The 20178-nt window shown below is 53.0% G+C and overlaps 7 protein-coding genes across 7 annotated transcripts; 4 read left to right on the top strand and 3 right to left on the bottom strand.

Moving 5' to 3' along the window:
• Nucleotides 1–118: 118 nt before the first annotated feature.
• Nucleotides 119–6086, top strand: BO86DRAFT_410701 (nucleoporin). Its single transcript, XM_025674521.1, has 4 exons — nucleotides 119–326; nucleotides 393–1314; nucleotides 1368–4475; nucleotides 4534–6086. The coding sequence occupies exons 1-4, from the start codon at nucleotides 259–261 to the stop codon at nucleotides 5896–5898; spliced, it is 5463 nt and encodes a 1820-aa protein (XP_025526665.1). The 5' UTR covers nucleotides 119–258; the 3' UTR covers nucleotides 5899–6086.
• A 1567-nt stretch (nucleotides 6087–7653) lies between these two features.
• On the top strand, nucleotides 7654–10098 carry BO86DRAFT_341044 (acyl--CoA ligase; the record flags this gene model as incomplete). Its single annotated transcript, XM_025669066.1, has 4 exons — nucleotides 7654–8741; nucleotides 8834–9122; nucleotides 9257–9360; nucleotides 9440–10098. The coding sequence occupies 4 exons, from the start codon at nucleotides 7654–7656 to the stop codon at nucleotides 9663–9665; spliced, it is 1707 nt and encodes a 568-aa protein (XP_025526664.1). The 3' UTR covers nucleotides 9666–10098.
• Nucleotides 9877–10452, bottom strand: BO86DRAFT_390155 (uncharacterized protein). Its single transcript, XM_025672321.1, has 2 exons — nucleotides 10114–10452; nucleotides 9877–9934 (listed from the first exon to the last, which is right to left on the bottom strand). The coding sequence occupies exon 1, from the start codon at nucleotides 10315–10317 to the stop codon at nucleotides 10141–10143; it is 177 nt and encodes a 58-aa protein (XP_025526663.1). The 5' UTR covers nucleotides 10318–10452; the 3' UTR covers nucleotides 9877–9934; nucleotides 10114–10140.
• A 1326-nt stretch (nucleotides 10453–11778) lies between these two features.
• Nucleotides 11779–12336, top strand: BO86DRAFT_400633 (uncharacterized protein; the record flags this gene model as incomplete). The annotated part of the gene is made up of 1 exon (XM_025673717.1): nucleotides 11779–12336. The coding sequence occupies one exon, from the start codon at nucleotides 11779–11781 to the stop codon at nucleotides 12334–12336; it is 558 nt and encodes a 185-aa protein (XP_025526662.1).
• A 434-nt stretch (nucleotides 12337–12770) lies between these two features.
• On the top strand, nucleotides 12771–14378 carry BO86DRAFT_390153 (uncharacterized protein). Its single transcript, XM_025672320.1, has 2 exons — nucleotides 12771–13090; nucleotides 13278–14378. Exons 1-2 carry the CDS (start codon nucleotides 12932–12934, stop codon nucleotides 14283–14285), a joined length of 1167 nt encoding a protein of 388 aa, XP_025526661.1. The 5' UTR covers nucleotides 12771–12931; the 3' UTR covers nucleotides 14286–14378.
• A 967-nt stretch (nucleotides 14379–15345) lies between these two features.
• On the bottom strand, nucleotides 15346–16595 carry gpaA (guanine nucleotide-binding protein subunit alpha gpaA; the record flags this gene model as incomplete). The annotated part of the gene is made up of 4 exons (XM_025673716.1): nucleotides 15346–15389; nucleotides 15448–16004; nucleotides 16063–16405; nucleotides 16478–16595. 4 exons carry the CDS (start codon nucleotides 16593–16595, stop codon nucleotides 15346–15348), a joined length of 1062 nt encoding a protein of 353 aa, XP_025526660.1.
• A 554-nt stretch (nucleotides 16596–17149) lies between these two features.
• Nucleotides 17150–17888, bottom strand: BO86DRAFT_123483 (uncharacterized protein). Its single transcript, XM_025666037.1, has one exon. The coding sequence runs from the start codon at nucleotides 17790–17792 to the stop codon at nucleotides 17346–17348; it is 447 nt and encodes a 148-aa protein (XP_025526659.1). The 5' UTR covers nucleotides 17793–17888; the 3' UTR covers nucleotides 17150–17345.
• Between the last annotated feature and the right edge of the window lie 2290 nt (nucleotides 17889–20178).

The following is a 20178-nucleotide window of genomic DNA, read 5'->3' as shown; positions in this document are numbered from 1 at the left end:
TCGTTGCAAAAATCTCTCTCACCGCCCTACACTAGACCCAGATAGGCAATCATTGTTGACCTCCAGGGCTTGCAGGCTAGACTCCGTTCGGGTTGAATATTCTGGAGATACCCGCCGTGAGCTGTTGAGCTCTGTGTTTGTCCCTCCAGCTCCCCGCTGCTCTGTCTATCCCCGTGTCGTTCTCCATTGGCTCGGTCGGACGGCGTCTTTTCTTTTCATTGCTTGCTTGGATCCTATAATGATATAGTTGTCCCGCCAATGGCTCCCCTCCCGGAAGCCTTCTTCCCGTCCCTGGACAAGTGCTTCTCCGGGGACGTTCAGCTTCTGTACGCGCCTTTATCATTAAACACATCTGACATGACAGCAGATACTAATTCTATCTGCGCGCTTAGGTCCTGGAAGCAAGCCTTCCTATACACATGCAATCACGCCAGCATAGACGACGATGCAGAGCAATTACATGCCTTCCTATCGCATTCCGACAGCATCCAGATCCTCTCGAATTGCTTGAACGGGTTCCCTTCCCCATCGGCGAAAACCAAGACGGATTTCGAATCTAAAACAGCAGCCATTCATGCCGAGACTAGTGCGCAGTCGTCGTACGACATCAATCAGATCAAAGCGGACGCTCTCTGGCTGAGTGAGAAAGCTGGTATTGACGAAATCAGCGCGCTTCGGATCACTGTGTTGGAATGGCAACACCGGCCTGCTACACGCCTCTTGACTCGCTTCGCCGGGGAGGAAACAACAAGTCTGCAAAGTGCAACAGGGGCCGATAACCTGCGCGCGTCCCTCGCAGGGCCTGCTCTGGCGGAAATTCTCAATCGCAAGATCCTGGTGAATGATGATTCTGCCGACTTTCTTTCCGAGAATAGCAGGCGTTTACGGCTGCGTAATATCTATCTCTCCGAACGAAGCCATGTTATCAAGACATCTCGCAAACTTCTAGGCTTTTTCCATCTCAGCAAAATCGAAGTTGGCACCACAGAGCAAAGCGATTTGTGCCGATTAGGCGCCAAGATCTTCGAAGACAAATTCAAAGGAGGAAACTGGCACGCATTCAGTGAAAGCTGTATTGAAGCTGTCCGCAGTCGACTAGCGTCTCTGGCGGAAGATGGCGGGTGGCTAAGCGTCACGGAGACTAACCAGCAAGTGGAAAACTTGCGGACCACAACTCTCGTTGAGGAAATCCTTCATATCGTGCAGATATTATTTTACCAACTCCAGGCCTCCACGGAGATTCCATCCGCCAAGCTCGTGCTCTCTTGGCTCAAGCTGATGGTTGAGTATAGCTTTTTAGAGCCACTTGTCATTGTGAGTTTCTGTTTGTGCGCCTCAGAAATCGGACATGTACTGACTAGCTGAAGCCATGCCAGGAACCCTTGGAAGTGTTGGTGCCTCTTCAGGGCTTCGTGTCTCTAACTACTATAGCACTTCTTAAGGTCCAGTCGTCGATTCCTTCGCTCATGAACAGGACATTCACGAAGGGCAAGAACCCTGAATCGTCCAAAACCCCTTATTTCTTGGGCAAGGAGGAGCTCGGCCAAATCCATGAAATGTTCCTATCTGAAGGACTCGAATGTAAAACTGCCAATCCGGCCGCGTTCGCGTGGGGCATGATTTTACACACCATGCGAGAACTCGCATTTGAAGACAGGGAGACACGCGAGCTAGAGCAATTCCATAGTGCGGTTGATTCCTTTCAGTCTAATACCCCCGACTCAAATGTTGGCCGGTCGGCCGAGTCCTCCCTGTATGAGGATTTACTTGATCGCGCACGGACATTGAACCTTACTATCGATGAATCCATTAATGTTCTGACCTCAGATGTCATGAAGGAAGTTGTCTTTGATACGATCGTCGCATTGGCGACTAAAGTCGGGTTGACATCCGCAGTCGATGATCAACTAACAGGCAATTTGATCAGAGTGGTGTTGCTAGAGTTTCTTGGGGCTGCAGTGGTCTTCTTGGACTATTCTCCGGAGATCCTTGAAGCTGTCCTAGCGGTCCTCGAAGGGCCTGCAGCAGACCCTCAGTGGCTTTCAGACTCGCAACCGCCTCTCTCCACTGATCCACGGCTACTGTTCGTCAAGGAGGATCGTTTGATGGACAAAATCTTTCGGCTTGCCCGTTCGCGATTCCCATATGAAACAGTACCTTTCCTGAAATTATGCCGTGCTCTTGTGAGCAAAGACCTGGTCGACGAAGAAGGCCTTCCATTGATTGTCGCGGAGCTGGAGAATATGGGGTCATTTACTCAAGCCGTACCTGATGGTTTCCACGGCTACCAAACAGTGAGAGAGGATGAGAATGCGAACTTCGTCACCCTCGTTGAGCCGTTACCGATAGTGTCGTCCTCTCCTCGGAGGTGGATCGGCAGCCGTGATATGGGCAATGCTTTGGTTGTCACCGCCTCTTCCCAGATCCCATCAACGGCAGTTGGTCAGATTATCTCTGAGTCGAGGCCTGCTGTCATCGCGTGGCATCACGATTACTCCTGTTTGAGCTATCTCGGAAGCTGGTTGGAAGAATGGAATGAGCAAGGTGGTTTCGCAGCAGGCTATGGGGCTGATTCTGTTGCGGATTCCATCGGACTTCTTGCCGACCTGATGATAGCTGCTAAGGATGCGCAGGCACAAGATGGGGATCGGTCAGGCGCCAAGCGAATCCTAGAACTGGCGAGTGATGGGCTCTCACATCAGGGCGATATCATATCCTTGATATTTGAGATTTTTGAACGGAACCTTCCACTTGTTGGCTCAAGAACAGGCTTGGATTCTGTACTAGAGAGCACGATTGCCTGTTTGCGCTTCATTCACGCCCTGTTAGAGGTTCTCCCGGGCAGAGTCTGGCCATTCCTCTCCCGTAGTGGCTTGCTTGGCACCGATGGAAAAGGTGGCGTTATGACGACCATCATATCTGCTGCGGAGGTAACATCGGGAAACTACCCTTTTCTGTTGGCCTGTGTACGGTTGTTCGATGCAGTTGTCGACGACGCAGCCTCTCGCGCCGTCTTGAGACGGAATCCCAATGGCGTCAACGGAAAGACGATGAATGCTGCAGACTGGACCGCGGGCGTTCCTTCACATATGATGCGCGGCATTCTACTTAACTTTGTGCGGACAATGGTCGACGCCTACAACAGTAATGGAAACTGGAGATTCAATGCCATCGAGCAAAGGTTTGCGGTAAACACCTCGCTTGCCAGGACATTCGAACGTATCCTCTATTACGCATACGGAACAAATGAGGATGAGAAACCGGACTCGAAGGCTACTGGTGTCTTCTCATCCTCCGCAACATTCTTGCTGGAGGTGATGCGTCCTGAGTCGACTGCTGAGCTGCCATTCAACTGCATCATACGCCTGATTCTCGATGGTTTACAAACTCCGTCTACTCTATACCTTCGTTACCTGGCGCTCGCTCAGAAGCAGGTGCTAGCGACATTAGACCTTTCCCTCAGGCTGTTGCAGGCAGCACGGTGCCTGAATCTTCCCCCGTCGCTTCTCGAAGAGCAGCTTTTCAAAGCTACCCCTGCTCTGGTGAAATTGTATGCTTTGGATGATGCCTATCGTTTTCCTATTATCTCCATCTTGGAGATCCTCATCGCGGGTGCCGCTTCGGATCCCGCCAAAGAGCCACCATCCCTGGTCGGTCACCTTGGTCCTGAATCCGCCTGCCTCTTTCTCGATATCCTATCCCAATTCGATAAACCCCTCCATGATCAACGCCTCCATTTGGCGATCTGGCAATTCCTGTCTACCATCATAAGCAAGCGTCAGCCATGGCTTGCTGTTTACATACTAACGGGGACGTCGCCGCGTCAATCGTTGAAGAAGGATGACAAGCAGAAGGAGATCTCTATGAGAGGAGCCCCTTTCTTGCAGATTGCTCTTGACACTCTTGCGAAGATAGAGCAGACTGACCTTCAAATAGCACTTTCGCTACTGGCATTTGTTTCTCATGCGCAGGAGAATTGGCCATGGGCGACACCCGAGCTCAAGAAACACCCACAATTCTTCACCAGCATTGTCAATTATGTCTCGAAGCTGAAGATCTCGTCTCTGTCAGCGATCGACCAGGTTTTCGCTACTCGGATAGCGGCCGTGGTCGCGGATCTCTGCGGCGTGTATCTGCATGCGGCGAAGGACATGCAAGATAAGGGCTTTTATAAGACCATGATTCCCCTTGTATCCTGGTTCTCCAAAGATGCGGTGGACGTATCTGCGTACAACGTCTCGCTACATGCGAATCTCAAGAAGAACTTTGAAATGAGATACCCAGGGTGCAAACTCGCCGACTTCAAGAGGTCTCCGCTGCAAACCCGGTCTCTGGGACCAGCTTACTTTTATGATGTCGACTTAGGCCAGAAGCTTCTCTCATACGACTTTGCGTGGACAGGGACTCGAAACCAAGGGTTTGCCGAGGAGTTCCAGCGCGCCAACCTCAACTTGTCATTGGTTGAGGCGCAAGTGGTTTGTGCTCCTCGAAATTCATGAAGGAAGAAACGTTGCTAACCGGATACCTTTGCAGAGTCTTCTCTACAGCTGGAAGTTCTTCGCCATAGAGCATTGCGAGGACTTCATGGCGGATCGCGAAGTCCAGAAGTCGATGGCCCTGGTCGTACAGAGCTGTCTGGAAGCCAACACCAGAGGCGTTCCTCAGGAGGCCATCTTCGAACGCATACAGCAAACCCGAGCGGAGTTTGCCCAGGCCCTGCTTCAACGCCTGGTCACCGTTGGCGCCAAGGGAGCCGAGGTGTTCGGTCTTCTCAAGGTCGTATGGGATGCATTGCGATCTCGCCGTACTTCTTACGAGGAAGCTATCATCAATGACGACACGGAGTATTACCGCTTGCTGTTGAACGTCCTCTTCCTTGCGCTGCAGTTCCACCTCGATACCCCTGCTCGGGCCGCACCAGAAACTTTGACTAAGAAGGCGGAAGTCTCCTCTGACCTGGGAGTTGTGGTTGAAATTGTCAAGGTTGTTGTTGCGCAAGGCTTCAAGTCCTTAGTGACTTATCTTCACGAGCAACCCGAGAAATGTACGCCCAAGGATTTTGCACTCCTCACCGCGATCTTGCAGAGTGCCTTGCAGGTGAAGAACGTCGATCGCTCGTTCGAGCACATCGTCTACCACATTGCCGACAACGACACAGCACGACTCGCAACATCGTTGTTCTCATGGGCTGATCAGCGGACCGTGGCTGGCGACCCTGTGTACGGCGAGCTGAGCATGTCCTTGCTGGTCAAATTGTCCACCATCCCCATGCTAGCCGAGCATCTAGCCGTTGAGACGGTCCTCGCACGGATCTCCACGAGCCGACTCTCGACCTTCATGCGCCAGAGCAAGGGATTCGGACCATTCGACCCAGTGCCCCGACTCTATTCCATCTGGACCGGCGGTATCCTTCCCCTGTGCCTGAACCTCCTCTACCATGTAATGCGCACCGCACCGGAAGTGGCCGGCTTCCTCAACCAGTTTGACGGCCAATTGACCCGCTCGGCCGAATCATTCGCTGCAACCCGCGCCGTCAGCGCTTCCGGGGTCGCTCCCACCCGGCGACTCACTCTCAGCATGGTCTCGGAAGCGTACTCCCTCGCGCTGATCTCGTTCATCCTGACCCGGTTCCGTGAAGCCGGCGCCAGCATCGGCGTGGACGCCCAGGCGATTCAGGAACTGAAATGGCACAAGGCACAAGTCAAGGAGGACATCGAGGAGCTGCTCGAGCGCAAGCAGAGCCTCCGGGCGCGCATCGTGGCCACCAGCGACAAGGAGCTGGAGCTGGCGCGTCAGAAACCGGTCGATGCCGCGTCGGGGGCTGAGAACCGGCTGGAGGAGAAGATCACGAGTGAGCTGAAGGCAACGTTGGTATGCCTTGGTGGGGATGAGGCGTGAGCTCTTTCCTGAAAGAATGGCGTTTGTTTAGAATTCCCAACCAGACAAAGATCTTTTGTTTTTCTCTTTTGTGGGAGGACTGTTCTATATGTCGTACTTATGACCTTTTATTATTTTCCATCTGGTGAAGCGAATTCAAGGGGGTACCTTTTTTTGATTAGGGAGAAATACACTAGCATAACATTGGGGGGGTTGCTCTTGTCTTTCCAGGTGGCAATGTTGGAGTAATCGCTTAGATTAGATATAGATATGTGCAGTAAGTACTGTAGATTGAACTGTAGTTTACTCGGTGAGGGGGCAACAGGTATAGTGGCATGTAAATCCGAACTTTTCTTTCCCTTCGCAAACCACCCACTCTAGTGTGTGTACCCCGACTCAATAATCTGAACATGAATGAATGTTTGCTTTCTCTGAGTGCCATGCCAGATAGTGGCACTCTTCGTCCAGTCAGTCCATGATTGTCTCCATCTTAACGCCGATCCCCCGCAACCACTCACTCCCATTCCCCCACTTCGTCCCCGATCCCATCAACTCAATCACCATCAAATCAACAACCACCCCCATCCAACCATTAACCCAAACAAGAAACCAACCTCGGTCCCTTCAAACAGGGTAACCGACCACCCGAGCCAAAATGCGGGGGAAAGCACCAACCGACACCTCCACTAACCTCCACTAACTACAGCCCAGCCCAGCCCAGCCCAGCCCCGGTAGTCCCTAGTATGAGGAAAAAGAGAGGTGAGATGAGCAGAGCCCCCCAAAAAAGCGGAAAAGCCGAGCCGAAACCCCGGCCGGCATCGATCCAATCATCCCATCCGCAGCAACTGCCTCTTTTCCCTTCAAGGTTCCCTTTACCCTATTTACCTACCCAATCACCCAATCCCTGGCAATCACTATCCTGGAAGGTCAAAACCTGGGTTTAATCCCGGTGTGCCGGGTTTTACGAGGGAGGGGATTGCGTGTCGAATGGGATAGAGGCCGGGAAACCCCCTGCTAGGGTTGTTTTCTGGTGCGGTGCGGTGCAGGGCAGGGCAGTGCAGTGCAGTGATCTATCTTATACTGTGCATACTCACCGCTGCATAAGAGCACCCACCCCCTCTATCGGGGGTTGTGTGCGTATAGCTGGGGATTAGCAGCATGAGTCAACAAAAACAGACCAAATACTGCGTTCAGGGAGGAGACGAAAAGGACAGCGGATTATGCATGGCATGCATGCACGACCGCACGCCCGCACTGTACTGTACTATGTACGATGGATGGCTGGCGGCCGCCCGCGGTGTTGGGCCTGTGCTTCCCCCTCTTCCCTCTCTGGTCTGCGTGGACATTTGGACGGATTGATTGACTGACTGATTGACGGATCGAAACTTGGATGATGGGCTGGATCGGATTGAACTGACGTATTTATATCTTCCCTTGGGATTCCCTCTTCTCTTCTTCTTTCTGGTGGGTGTGAGGGTTCTCTTGAAGCACGGACGGTACAGTACATGTTGCTGTGAATTACGAATACTTAATCATTATCACTGGTTTTGACTACATACGGGTGATTATACCATCTTTTTTCATCTAGACATTGATATAATATTACCCCCCCCCCCCCCCAGACCTCACTCAGCAAGCATCTGATCCTATCGAGTGTATGCCTGCCAGCTAGTGGGATGCAATAACTCCTGCTCCCCTCTTTCTCGCTCGCCTCCCTGCCCACCACCATCCTTTTATAATCTAATCCCCCACCGAAACGAAAAACAGCCCCCCAAAATGCCATTCCAATCGCGCTGGTCCATCGACATCCCCAGCTGCCACCTCGCCACCCTCCTCTTCACCTCCCCGACCCACCCGCTCTCCCACACCCACCGATGCTTCCTCGACGCCGCCCGCCCGGACACCCACTACTTCACGGAGCACTCGTTCCGCCTGTGGAGCCAGCGGCTCGCCGCGGGGCTGCGGACGGCCGGGCTGCAGCGCGGGGACCGCGTGCTCCTGTTCGCGGGCAACGACCTGTTCTTCCCCGTCGTGTTCATGGGCATCATCATGGCGGGCGGGATTTTCACCGGCGCGAACCCCACCTTCGTGGCGCGGGAGCTGGAGTACCAGCTGCGGGATTCGGGCGCCACGTTTCTGATCTGTGCGCGGGCGAGTCTGGAGACCGGGGTGGAAGCGGCCAGGGGAGCCGGGGTGGGGCTGGATCGGGTGTTTGTGTTTGATCGTGCGGTTTTGGAGGAAGCCGATGATGACCCGAAGGGCAAGCTGGACGGAGGGCGGCAGGGTTGTCGCTACTGGGGCGAGTTGATCGCCTCCGTCGAGGAAGGGAGTCGGTGGGCGTGGGACGATCTGATGACCCCCGGGGCGGCGGGTGCGCAGACGCTGGCGCTGAATTACTCGAGCGGGACGACCGGCCGGCCCAAGGGGGTCGAGATCACGCACAAGAACTACGTCGCCAATCTGCTGCAGTACAACTTCCTCTTCTACCTGTATCCCGACTGGGTGGACCGGCTGGCGCGCGCGCGCTGGCTCTGCTTCCTCCCCATGTACCATGCCATGGCGCAGAATATCTTCATCGCCGCGGCGCTGCGCCGCGGGGTGCCCGTGTACATCATGCCCAAGTTTGATATGCTGAAGATGCTCGAGTACACCGAGAAGTTCCGCATCACCGACCTCATCCTCGTGCCCCCGGTGGTCGTGGCGTTGGCGAAGCACCCCGCCGTCCGCAGCGGCAGGTATGATCTGAGTAGCGTGGAGGGGGTCGCCAGTGGTGCGGCGCCCTTGGGCGCGGAGGTCTGCGAGCAGGTTGAGAAGCTCTGGGAGCCGGGTCGGATCACGGTCCGCCAGGGTTGGGGAATGACCGAGTGAGTTCTACTCTTGCTGTGCTGAATGTGGAGAGAAGGCGAGTGGCGAACAACCGCCGGCTAATAGACACCCTGATCGGGCTCGCCGTTAGGACTACATGCTCACTGTTGGGCTGGGATCCCACGACGAAGACGCACCCAGCATCGGTGGGTGAGCTGAATGCGAACTGTGAAGCCAAGATCATGGCCGACGATGACCGAACGGAGCTGGGGCCGAATCAGCGGGGTGAGCTGTGGGTTCGTGGGCAGAATATCATGAAGGGCTATTGGAGAAATCCAGGAGCGACTAAAGAAACCAAGACAGAGGATGGGTGGTTGAAGACAGGCGATATTGCCTTCGTGGATGATCGAGGTCTGTTCTATGTGGTGGACCGGAAAAAGGTAAGCTAGTGAGACAGACGGTCTTCCTGCTCGCCACCTGCGGCGGATCACGAACGGACACGCCGGTCCTGCATGCCCTGTTGCCTCTCTATCTCTCTTTCTCTTTGCGATGCTAACAGCCACTCCTGCATTAGGAACTGATCAAAGTCAAGGGGAACCAAGTCGCGCCAGCTGAGCTAGAGGCGATATTGTTGGACCATCCTGCAGTGGCCGATGCTGCCGTTATTGGCGTGCCGATGTGAGTGATCTGGTTGAGACGCGATTTTTTGCCAGCAGGATCAAGAGACGGAGTCGCTTACACAACTCCTGGCAAATAGGAATGACGACGAGCGCCCTCGAGCGTACATTGTGTTGAACTCTGGACAGAACGCCACCGACAAAGACATCTTGTCATTCATGAACGACAAGGTCTCGCCGTTCAAAAGGATCACCGGAGGAGTGGTATTCATCGACGCGATCCCCAAAAATCCATCAGGGAAAATTCTGCGAAAGATGCTTCGTGAGCGTGCTGATGGGGAGATGCAGCCGACTGCAAGACTATAGATCTCTCTCTTCCTTGTCCTTGTATTTGTCCTGCTCTTGCTTTCTCTGTAAGCACAGTAGAACGCCTGAGTTTCCACACCCAGTAGTTAGCCAGAGAAATCACTGGAGAAATCAAAGAATCCCAACAATACTTTCGTCTCTTCTGTCCAGCGGTATGGAATACCTTCTTGTGGCTATACGGTAACGTAATCACATCCTCTTGACCCAATGACTTTGCGCTGTAGTAGACAGCTAAATTTAGGCTTGCTCACGAGCGGCAAAAATGCAAGCTGGTATGAAATTAGTTTGGGAGGCAAGCAATGAATTGGACGAGTGATCAAAGGTATTGTGGTCCAAGTAACAAGAAAAAATCAAGGTGACCCAGTAGAAAGGAACAACCGATCGATCGACGAGATGCATCTGAATGAGTGCCGCTGCCATTGGCTGTAGCTGGTGAGCTTGTACATACCCGACAACAGGAACCAGGAACTTGGAACTAGTAGACATCATCTAGATCTGGCATGGAAGATGTGCCTGCAGAAGCAGGCTGACCAGTGCTCGGCGTGATCGACCCCCATTCACCGCCACATTGCGGCGGCGCGGGAGCCTCACACTCACCACCACAGGCACAATTGTCGGTGGCATGCACGAAGGAGGGGTCGTCTATCCACATTGATTGACTTGAATAATTTTAATTAATCAATGGTCGGGCAAATCCCTCGTGGATGGGGAAATGGCGAGCTGACGACTAGTCCATAGTGCAGAGAGTCTCGACCTCCACCGGGTTCCATACACCCTTTGTCGCATATAATTAGCCTAAGACCTAGCCTAGAACTGGATCTGCGCCAACAGTCGATCGGTAGTCAAGGCGCAGCTGAGATGCACGGCAACACAAGACAATGAAAGGTCCCTTAGATGGCCAAGCCATGCAAACGCAGGGAAGGCGAGCAAAGAAGCGATAATTAGATCACGAGACAGGGCTTCATGGATTCAAAGTAGACGACTGGTCGTAACTTTGCCGGGTCCTTCGCGGCGCCATTGACAGGGGCAGTGCGAATCGCACAGTGTCAACCATCGTGTTGGGTCTCGTTCGCTTGGCTCAAATTCCCCGCCTCCGAGACTCTGCTAGGGGATCGAGGCTCACACGGTCCAGGACTCCAGGTAGCCTTATGGCGTTCTGACTGGGCCGCTTTCTCCCTTTAAGAATTAGCGGGTCTCCTAGCCGATGGCACAGAGTGGTGGCGCTTCCGCTGGGCAGCTGAACCTGCCTTGCTTCAGGACCTTCATTCCGACCTCTCGAGCTCCCTTGGTCCTATGATCGGGATGCATCTATAGTTGGAGGTCATTCTCGTCGGTTGCGATCGGTTCGTAAGCTCTCGTGGCTGATGATGGCACAGCTGGACTGGGAGGGGCTACCTCCCACCTGTGTCATAGCCCACTCGAATAGTGCGCGTTAGTGAAGTAGACTGTCATTTCCATCAGATATGTCTCTAGTCTCTCTGCAGTGGGGTCCGCATATCTCCGTGGACATATAATTCAAAGAGGCGTGTTTCGTGCCATGCATGGGTTGCCCTAAGGCCGGATGTTATTGCTTTTGTTACCGTCTATATTGGTTGCACCATGGTCCGGTCTCAATTATAAAGACCGCCCGATATCTGCGAGAATCAAGCTAAATCCAAGCATATCGCACTTTTGATCGTTTACCTTCTCTTCTGGTGCATTCGGATGCGACGCTCTTGCTTGGCCTGTCCTTATTTGTCTTCCTGCAGCGGCCCATCAGAATTGTACAGAAGCAATTACTTCGACCAAAGAAACCAACGTGGTACAGTACTTCACCCATTCCTTGTGCTACAGGGCTTTCCCAGGCATAGTTGGGTCCAAATACTTACTGGGTGTGCAGTTGGTTTTGCCCACAGCTTGACGAGCAGCTGGGATCCTATTGGCCGCCACAGGGAACTATAAACCCTAAAGCCCCCTTGCAATGAGGTGCACGACTGTCAAGACGGCGATTCCGAAGAATATCCAGATAGCGTCGCTCGGAATCATCTATTCTGTTGCTTGCATAGTTTGCGTGCTAGTCCTTCTTCAGCGTATCCGGCGTCGACGGCTCAGGTACGCATCAGCAGAGAGGCAAATGGATCCGCTATCCTCTTCGCTAGAGAAGGGAGGTGGCGAAGGACCAGCCAGTCCAGTGGGCCAAGGCTACGGCGTAGCCTACCTGCAAGATCCAATCTCCCACCACACTAGCTCGTTCCCTTCAGCTTGCGACGTTCTGCAGCCCTTGTCGCACTTGTCTCAATTGCCATCGAGTGGTTATCTGGCGGCGGTCTTAACTCGAGAGCGGAGCTCGTGGCCGCAGCACTCGTGTTCAGGGGAAGAGCTTGCTCGACCAGCCCCCGGGAACGCCGACATGAACGGAATTTTCCATTCCTCTCCCTGTCCGAATGATCTCGGTGGCTTGTCTTCGGGGCGGTTGAATGGTGGCAGCATGGCCCCGAACGCTCCACCACGGACGGGTTCATCCCCGGTTGGGTGGCGTACCGGAAGCCACAGCCAGGAACCGCCGCTCAATGTTGCGGAGTCGAGCGGGCCTCAACCGACGCGGAAATCCGAGCACGCAGTCCAATACATGCGCGATGCAGACGAGGAGGGAGTGCGGACCTGGAAACGGGTGGTAGTGGAGTACAGTTGATTTCTCGATGTGTGTGGTTCCTGTCGCTTGAACTTGTCTGAATTTGCTTCTGAGGGGGTCTCCTCCCTCTGCTTCGTAATGCTTCGGTTATTTCTTCATTTCGAGATGGATACTGTTCTCATCAGCGACCAGTCTCAGGCGCATACCAGAAGCACAGCCTCGAAAATCGGGTGGCCTGTTTAGTTCTTGATTTGTTCCAAGGAGTTTTTAGTTTGTGGTTGGTGATGATTAATGACTGAATGATAATCGGAAGTGTTAATCAGAGATGAAAGGCGTACAACCAGGTCAGTAGCAGAGTAGGACATAACGAGATAACATCGATATCAGTCAGCTGCTCCTGCAGTAGAAGCACTTGTGGCACGTTGTTCCATCTTCCTACCATCCCATCCCATGTCCGGTCCTTATACTACATATCCCGAAATGGACTAGTGTGGCTCACATGGCAGTATACTCAGTTCTCCCTCTGCTGACTCATCCGAGCTCTCCGCCGAACCGCGAGATGGAGGATCCGTCGGGCATCCAAGCTCACTCACCCACTGATCTCCAAATTCCAGCAGAAGCCATCGGATCATGAAAGCGCGAGGAACTGGCAAAGATGACACTTACGACCTACGATACCTCCCCGGACTCGTCCGAGCTCGCCGCCCTGAATCTATCGCGCCTATTGGCACGCTTAGAATACAATCTCCTCTCTTCCGCGGCGGACTTGAGGCCACTCCGACAATCAGACTACCAGCGCAAGAGAGTAGGAGCGGTATGTGCATCTTCCTGGGTTTGCCCACCAGGCCAGAACATCTTCCCATTCTCTCTACACTGTTTGGAACTTCTGAGATCGACCAAATGCGCAACGACTCAAGTCCGCATCCACGTCACATTCCCCCCATCTCCGCTGTTCTCCACGGCCGAACAGCATCACTGACCTGAGCAACCCCACTCCCCAGAACATAGAATACGCCCGCACTACCCTCCAGAACCTCGAACGCACCCTCCCCCAGGTTAAGCCTCTCGATCACCGACAGACGCTCCAAACCAACCTCGCGCAGCAACGCCTTGTCCTCGGCCGCCTCCAGGACTTTCTCGACCAACTCACCGCCGAAGCGGAGACAAGCCGGGGGAGGAAGCAGCAACGACAAGCCGTCGCGGGGTTTAGCAGTAGCACCCCCGCATCCACTCCCAACGAGGAAACTGAAGAAGATTCGGACTCGGATTCCGAACCGCTCGACGGGGAGGATCTGCTTGGGACTCCCGAAGAAGGCAGCACCACCGACGAAGTCGTCGACGAGGACCGGGACGACACCGGAGACCAGCAACAACCACAGCCACCGACCCTCTCCTCCGCGCAGCCCACACCAACCACCACAGAGACACAATCCCCATTAGCGACAACGACATGGACCACACCAGCACCAGCACCAGCAACAACAACCCAACCCCACCCCTCATCAACCCTCCGCAACCGCACCACCACCACCACCACCACCACCACTCCTCAATCCCCCTCAACCTCAACCTCAACCCTAACAGCAACCGGCACCTCACTCCACCCCGAATCCCACCCCTCCCACCCATCCTCATCATCACCACCAAACCCCAACCCACCAGTAACAAAAACAACAACAGCTACAACAACAGAAGAAACCCTGGCCACCTCCCGCGCCGAACAAGAAGACCTAACGACGTCGCTCCTCTCGCTCGCCTCGCAGCTCAAATCCTCCTCGCAGGCTTTCCACGCCTCCCTGGACGCCGAGAAATCCGTGCTGGCGCGCGCGGTCGACGGGCTGGACCGCACGACGACCAGCATGGAGTCCGCCGAGCGGCGCATGGGCGCCCTGCGCCGCATGTCCGAGGGGAAAGGCTGGTGGGGGCGCATGCTGCTGTACGCGTGGATCTTCGGGCTGTGGATCGTGGCGATTCTGATTGTGTATGTGGGGCCGAAGTTGAGGTTCTAGCCTGAGGGTGGTTGTCTTTTTTACTTGTGGAAACAAAGCGTGGATCGTTTGGGATGCATTGGCTGGTATAAATGGTAGTTGTGCTTGCTGTCCTTCCCCCCCCGCCCCCCCTTCCAATTAGATCTGTGCCTCTGGTTCTGGAAAATAAGAAAGGGTCTTGCTTGCTCCGATGTTCTTCTCTAGCATGACTTGCTTGGTGAGAGTGCCGAACGTTGATAGAGCAACTACATACAATACGTGCACATGTACATCCTGACTGATTCAACTCGCATGCATTCGTAAGGTGTCCTACACTACACCTGGCGCACCAACAGAGCCTCGGAATTCCCGCAGCCCTAGCTCCTCAGTGCAGATGGCACCGGCAAGACAAAAGAACAAACCCACATCGGTAGCCCGCAATACCATCGCTCATCCTCTCATACATACTACCAGCCCTGAAGACATCGGTTTCCCGAGACCGGATGCACAGCGTGATCTATGTTTACACACAGCAAGGTGGACCGGTTGCACCAAGACGTGATGGAATATCCAGCTTCAGATCAAGACACATGAAATTATGAAACGGAATGAGAGTCCAGGGTAACGGCAGTGAGAAAGATAGGAACGAACCAGAAAGAGAAAACGTGGGAATCCTATGGATCGATCAAAAACAAGGGAATAAAATGTAGAGAGAAGTTCAAACATGGACATAAGACACAGAATTCTAACAACTTTGTAGAATCGATACAATCCACAGGAATCCTGCTGCTTCACAGTGAAGAGTTAAAAGGGGGAGGAGGCGGGGGAGAATAGACAGAGAAACAACTCCTGCTCTGTGTCATGGGATGGATATCGGTGATGCTGATAACAAAGAGCCGGCTAGATATCATTTCAGGACAAAGGAAAATAGAAACAGAAATTAGTAGTAATGGACAAGTGAATGTCTCAACGCCGGAATCTTTCGGGAGGGGTAAAAAACTGCAACATGGTATGACAAAGAGCAAAAAAGCACAGAATTACAAGTCACATAGCATACGGTCTAGATGCGAGTCCACTCTGCTCGATCAAGATAAACCGGTCATTAGATCAGACCACACAGTCTCAGGTTTTCTTGGATTATGATGTCTGGAAAACAGTCAGCGTCTGGCCCTACGGTGATTTGTCACAGAGCATTTGGGCTTACCATTTACTGCAGCCATGACGAAGCGAATCTGAGTGGTATCCGTAGCACACGTGAAGTGAGTGTAGATTTGCTTCTGCTCGGCCTGATTGAGAGAAACGAAGCGGTTGAGGATGTAGTCGCATGCGGCGGCGTAGTCTGCGCCTCCCTCGTAGTCGGGGAAGTAGTTCTTCATGGGGCTGACGGGCAGCTTCTCCTTGAAACGATCGATCTTGTTGAGGAAAAGAATGATAGAGGTCTTGACGAACCACCGCGAGTTGCAGATCGAGTCGAACAGAGTGAGCGCTTCTTGCATACGGTTGACGGTCTCATCCTCGAACAGCAGCTGGTCGTACTCGGAGATGGCAACCAGGAAAAGGATTGTCGTAACATTCTCGAAGCAGTGGATCCACTTCTTACGTTCGGACCGCTGACCACCAACGTCGAACATGCGGTAGGTGAGATCGCCGATGATGAATGTCGTCTCGGTGATACCGGTAGTCTTGACACGAGAGCGGAGGACATCCTGATCGGTGGGGAGATAGTCGGGCTGGGCGATGCGATCGATGGCATCGAAGTAGCTGTTGATTAAGGTCAGCAATAGTTGAAGGCATCCGAAGCGACCGTGCTGGGACTCACTATTTGGCGGAGTCGTTCAATTGGTACTCGCGGGATCTCTTGAAGCACTCCTGAACACCAGTGTCGCGCCACAGAGCGCCGATGGCGTTACCAACCTCCGGCGGCAAGTTGTCACCCTCGATCTGAGCCGGCTGCATGAAGACGGTCTGCACGTGGTACTCGTTGCGAGCATCCTCCAGAGGAAGCTCGAGGGATTCCATGGCCTCCAGAATGACACGCATCGACTGAACGGTGTTGCTGTAGATGATTTCCTTGAACGACTCCCGCTCATCCCGGGAGTAGCTGCCCTCGTGGATCAACTTCATCTGCTTGAGAATGGTCGACTTTCCGGACTCTCCGGCACCTATTCACGAGGACTGTTAACTCTCCGTCCAATCAATTTCCCCAAAGTGATAGTAATCGAGGAGGCGCGTACCGAGCAACAGCATCTTGATTTCGTTTCTTTGCATCATCTTGTCCCGCTTGAGCTGGTTCTCAATCTCCTCGTTGCGAGCCTTCCCCTCCTTGTCTTCAGTACTCATTCCACAACCCATTTTGGCGGTGATCAATGAAGGTGTAATTAATCAATAGGATGGCGTAAATGAACGGCTAGAATTGAGCGAGGCGTTGATTGTTAGGACCCTGTCAGCGACGATCAAATGTCAGTCAAAAGGCAATTCTCCGCGTCGGCATTAGCCAGAACGAGATCACGTCCAGCGCGGACGTCGTCGGACACGGGAACGAGGCAGTCAAGCGCAGGCCAAGCAGTGCACCGATAACATCGAAGTCAAAAGCCAAAGCAGAAGTTCGGAAGGTTAAGGTCCAACAGGGTAGAAGTTTCGCAGCCCAGCGACCGTGCTGACGCAAGGAGGTGCAGCTGACGCATCCAACGGAGGGCTTGCGGACAGACATCTCATGTAGCCGGGGAAGAACGAGGGGAACGGCTTACTCTGCTCGAGAACTCGATCTGATAAATTCCCACAAGAAGAAAAGAGATGAATAGATCAAGTCGAAGATAGTATTACTCGAAGGTCGAGGCGGATGCGAAGGAACGGGCGGTAAGGGGAAAAATCAGATATAAGCGCGAAGCTTTGAGGCTAGGTGGAAAGGAGGCGAAAGGAAGGTGGAACACTGGTACACCAGTTATGTCGGTTGTTGCCAAGGTACGTGTGTGTGAGTGTGTGTGAGTGTGTGTGTGTGTGTGTGTGTGTAGGAGCGAAGTTTCCAAGGTAATAAGAGGTGTATCGAAAGAAAAGAGACGCAGATAATGGAGGGTATCAACAAGCAGCTGCTTTGTGGTCAACCTACCCCAATCTACTTGTGAGAATTGGATGAACGGAGGGGAGGGGAGAAGGAGGAGGGGGTTGAGAATGCAGAAAGGAAGAGAAGGAAAATGGTGGAGGAAAGCGAGCGAGGCTGAAGGACGGGGAGCGAGAAAGATTAAGCTCAGCCGGTAAGGGGGGGAAAAGAGAGTGGGAGAGAGCGAGCGCGCGCCTGAGAGGATGGAGACCGAGACACTGGAGAGGAGAGGGAGAAGGGAGAGGGAGACTGAGGAACGTGAGTGAGCCGGAGAAAAGAGGCGAAAATTGGGCAAAGGGAAAAAAAAAGAGGGGCCAGAATAGGGAAAGGTCTGTAACTTTGCCTGTCGGTAAGATGGATACTATTACTACTGGATACTTTCTTACAAGCCTCGAATTAAGCGGGCAGGAGAAAGGAGAAAGAGGGGAAGACTGAGGAACCTCGTGCTCCATTGGAGTCCGTCTCCGACTGAGACGATGAAGATAGAGAACCTTTGCTCCTTCTGGAACACCTGGAACACCAGGAACACCAATTGACCCATCGTGAAGGTTCAAACCATCAGCAAAATTGCATCAATAAGGGGGCAGTGGAGGGTTTGGTCTGGTAATGGCGATGGGCGCTTTCGAAGTCATTTGATCATTGGTTGTCGAGTTGAAAGAGGATCCGGTGGAGCGGAGCCCCCGCTGACCAATGGTACTGCCTATCTCCCACCCTCCCCTTTTTTTTTTTTCCCGGCTGAGAAGGATCATGGATGAATGGCCTTAGCCGTGAGGTTTTCCACCGCCCACTTGCCCGCTCTTCACTTTCCATCACTAACTCGAGTAGTTAGGTAGTAACTTAGTAATCTATAAGTTACCCAGATATGGGCATGAGTCTTACTTTCAATACCTCATGTGATATGCTCATGACTCGCAATGCTGCTTCACTTCATAGAGTGCTTGCTGACACTATATAATACATATTCCATGTCTGCAGTATCTTGATTTTAAGTAAAAGTTCTCATCCACTTAGTGTCGGTACTGCTATCAGTCGAGTAAGCGAAACATGCAGGACCAGTAGTGGCTCAGTCCGGAAGGCAAGCTACTGCATGGAAGTGTTCCTGGTGCTGCCGCTGAAGGACATCTAAGGCCTAGTCTACTAAGTTCTCATGCATACAAAGCCCAGTACAGTACGGATTACTAGACTAGTCGCCTCTCGACCAAGGAAGAGCAGCCGACTCATGAGAAGTGACGAGACTACGGTAAGCCCCGGCCATTGTTGATGATTAACAATCAGATAGTCACCAACTCGCATGGATTAATTTCCGGGTACCGCAGATCGACTGACCACGAGTGTGTTGGTCTCCGAATTCGAATATTCTTGACCAACAACTTTCAGTCGAATCTACTTGCGTATCGTCTCCCAGCAAGCAGTCATTGTATACAGATGCATATGCGGGTGTGGGGTCTCTCCATTTCTTTGCAGATAATACATTGGAATGGGGACATGGCAGCAAACGAGCAGGAGAGGGTAAGAATAGTCCTGTAGCTTAGTCTTACTCGAAGAAGACCTGCGTTTCAAAAGGTGCCGCCATCCAGGAAGTGGGTGGGGATTTGGCACCACACTTTGCGCGCCCCGATCGCCAGGTACAGTCCAGAACCGTTGCGGTTGGCCGGTTTCATTGTTGTGATTCACCCCTGGCTCTTCGTCCCCTGGTGCATGGATGCATGATATCATGCAATGCAAGTATGCGTATAGTTGCTGGCCGATGCTCAATTTTTTCTGATAGATGTTGGGTGAATTCCTCGAGTGAGAGTGTTGCTGATGGTGGTGCTTGAAGGCGCTTTAAGGAATACGGAGGGACGATTACTAGTCTCTCTTAGTGAGGTACCGTATGCTGCTGTAAGCTCCACTCCCCAACTGCCCCGTCGATCGCTTCTCCGCACGAGGAGTTGAGAAAATGGGCGAGAAGACATGATGCTGATTCCAGACAGACTTGGGCGAGGGAGATGCTCTCCTTCCCTGATCAATCGTCAGATACATGTTTTGGAATGGCTTCAAGGTTTTATCCAGACTTGCGCCTCTTGTACTCAACCTGCTACGATTGAGAGACAGTCAAACCGTTGTGTTCCATCCGTGTTTCTGCTTTTCCAAGGAGAAGCGGAGCAGCAATCCGAGCCAAGATGAATCTGCCGCCGAACCCTACTGGCACTGGCATCCATGGTTCGACGAAGGACTAATAGACGACTAGTCACCTTCTTCCTCGTTCCCAATCAGTGTGTGGTACAAGAATAGATCTGGTTTCTCCGGGTTCCAGAAGAATGGGATACTCTCGTCGCAAGCTGCGCGCTGTGATCTACCTTGCAACATCAAGTTCATTCAGGGTCTTGAATTGATCAATCAAAACCGATCAATCAAGCTTCGGGAAAAGGTATGTCTCAGCATGCGAACTCGCAATGATCCCAGTGCTCTGGGTACCGCTCTAGTCTAGGCATGGCCGTTCTCTTCAGCTCGTGGAGGGTGGCCAGACTATTGAATCGGTTTCCACTTGGCCTGGCGCATTGCGCTTGGCGCATCTACTTCAAAGGGTAAGTCGGATTCTCCGATGCCCTCCGTACTGTACCTATCTCTTACACTATTGTGGGCTCAGTACAGAGTACTCAGGCCTGAATGCTAGGGTTGACCATGTTGGTTTGCCCGATTGTCAATGCTTACAATTGGCCTACTAGTAATATAGAATGACGCCTACTCAGTATCTCGTATATCTATGAGCTCGCCCCGACCAGATCCATTCCGGGGATTAGCCGACCAACTGCCATGGTAGTGGTGCTTCCTAGCGAAACATTGAAGAGTCGCGCA

This window comes from Aspergillus japonicus (assembly GCF_003184785.1).
Source record: "Aspergillus japonicus CBS 114.51 unplaced genomic scaffold BO86scaffold_32, whole genome shotgun sequence".
In the NCBI taxonomy this organism is placed as follows: Eukaryota; Fungi; Ascomycota; class Eurotiomycetes; order Eurotiales; family Aspergillaceae; genus Aspergillus; species Aspergillus japonicus.
This window is presented reverse-complemented; position numbering and strand designations above follow the sequence as displayed.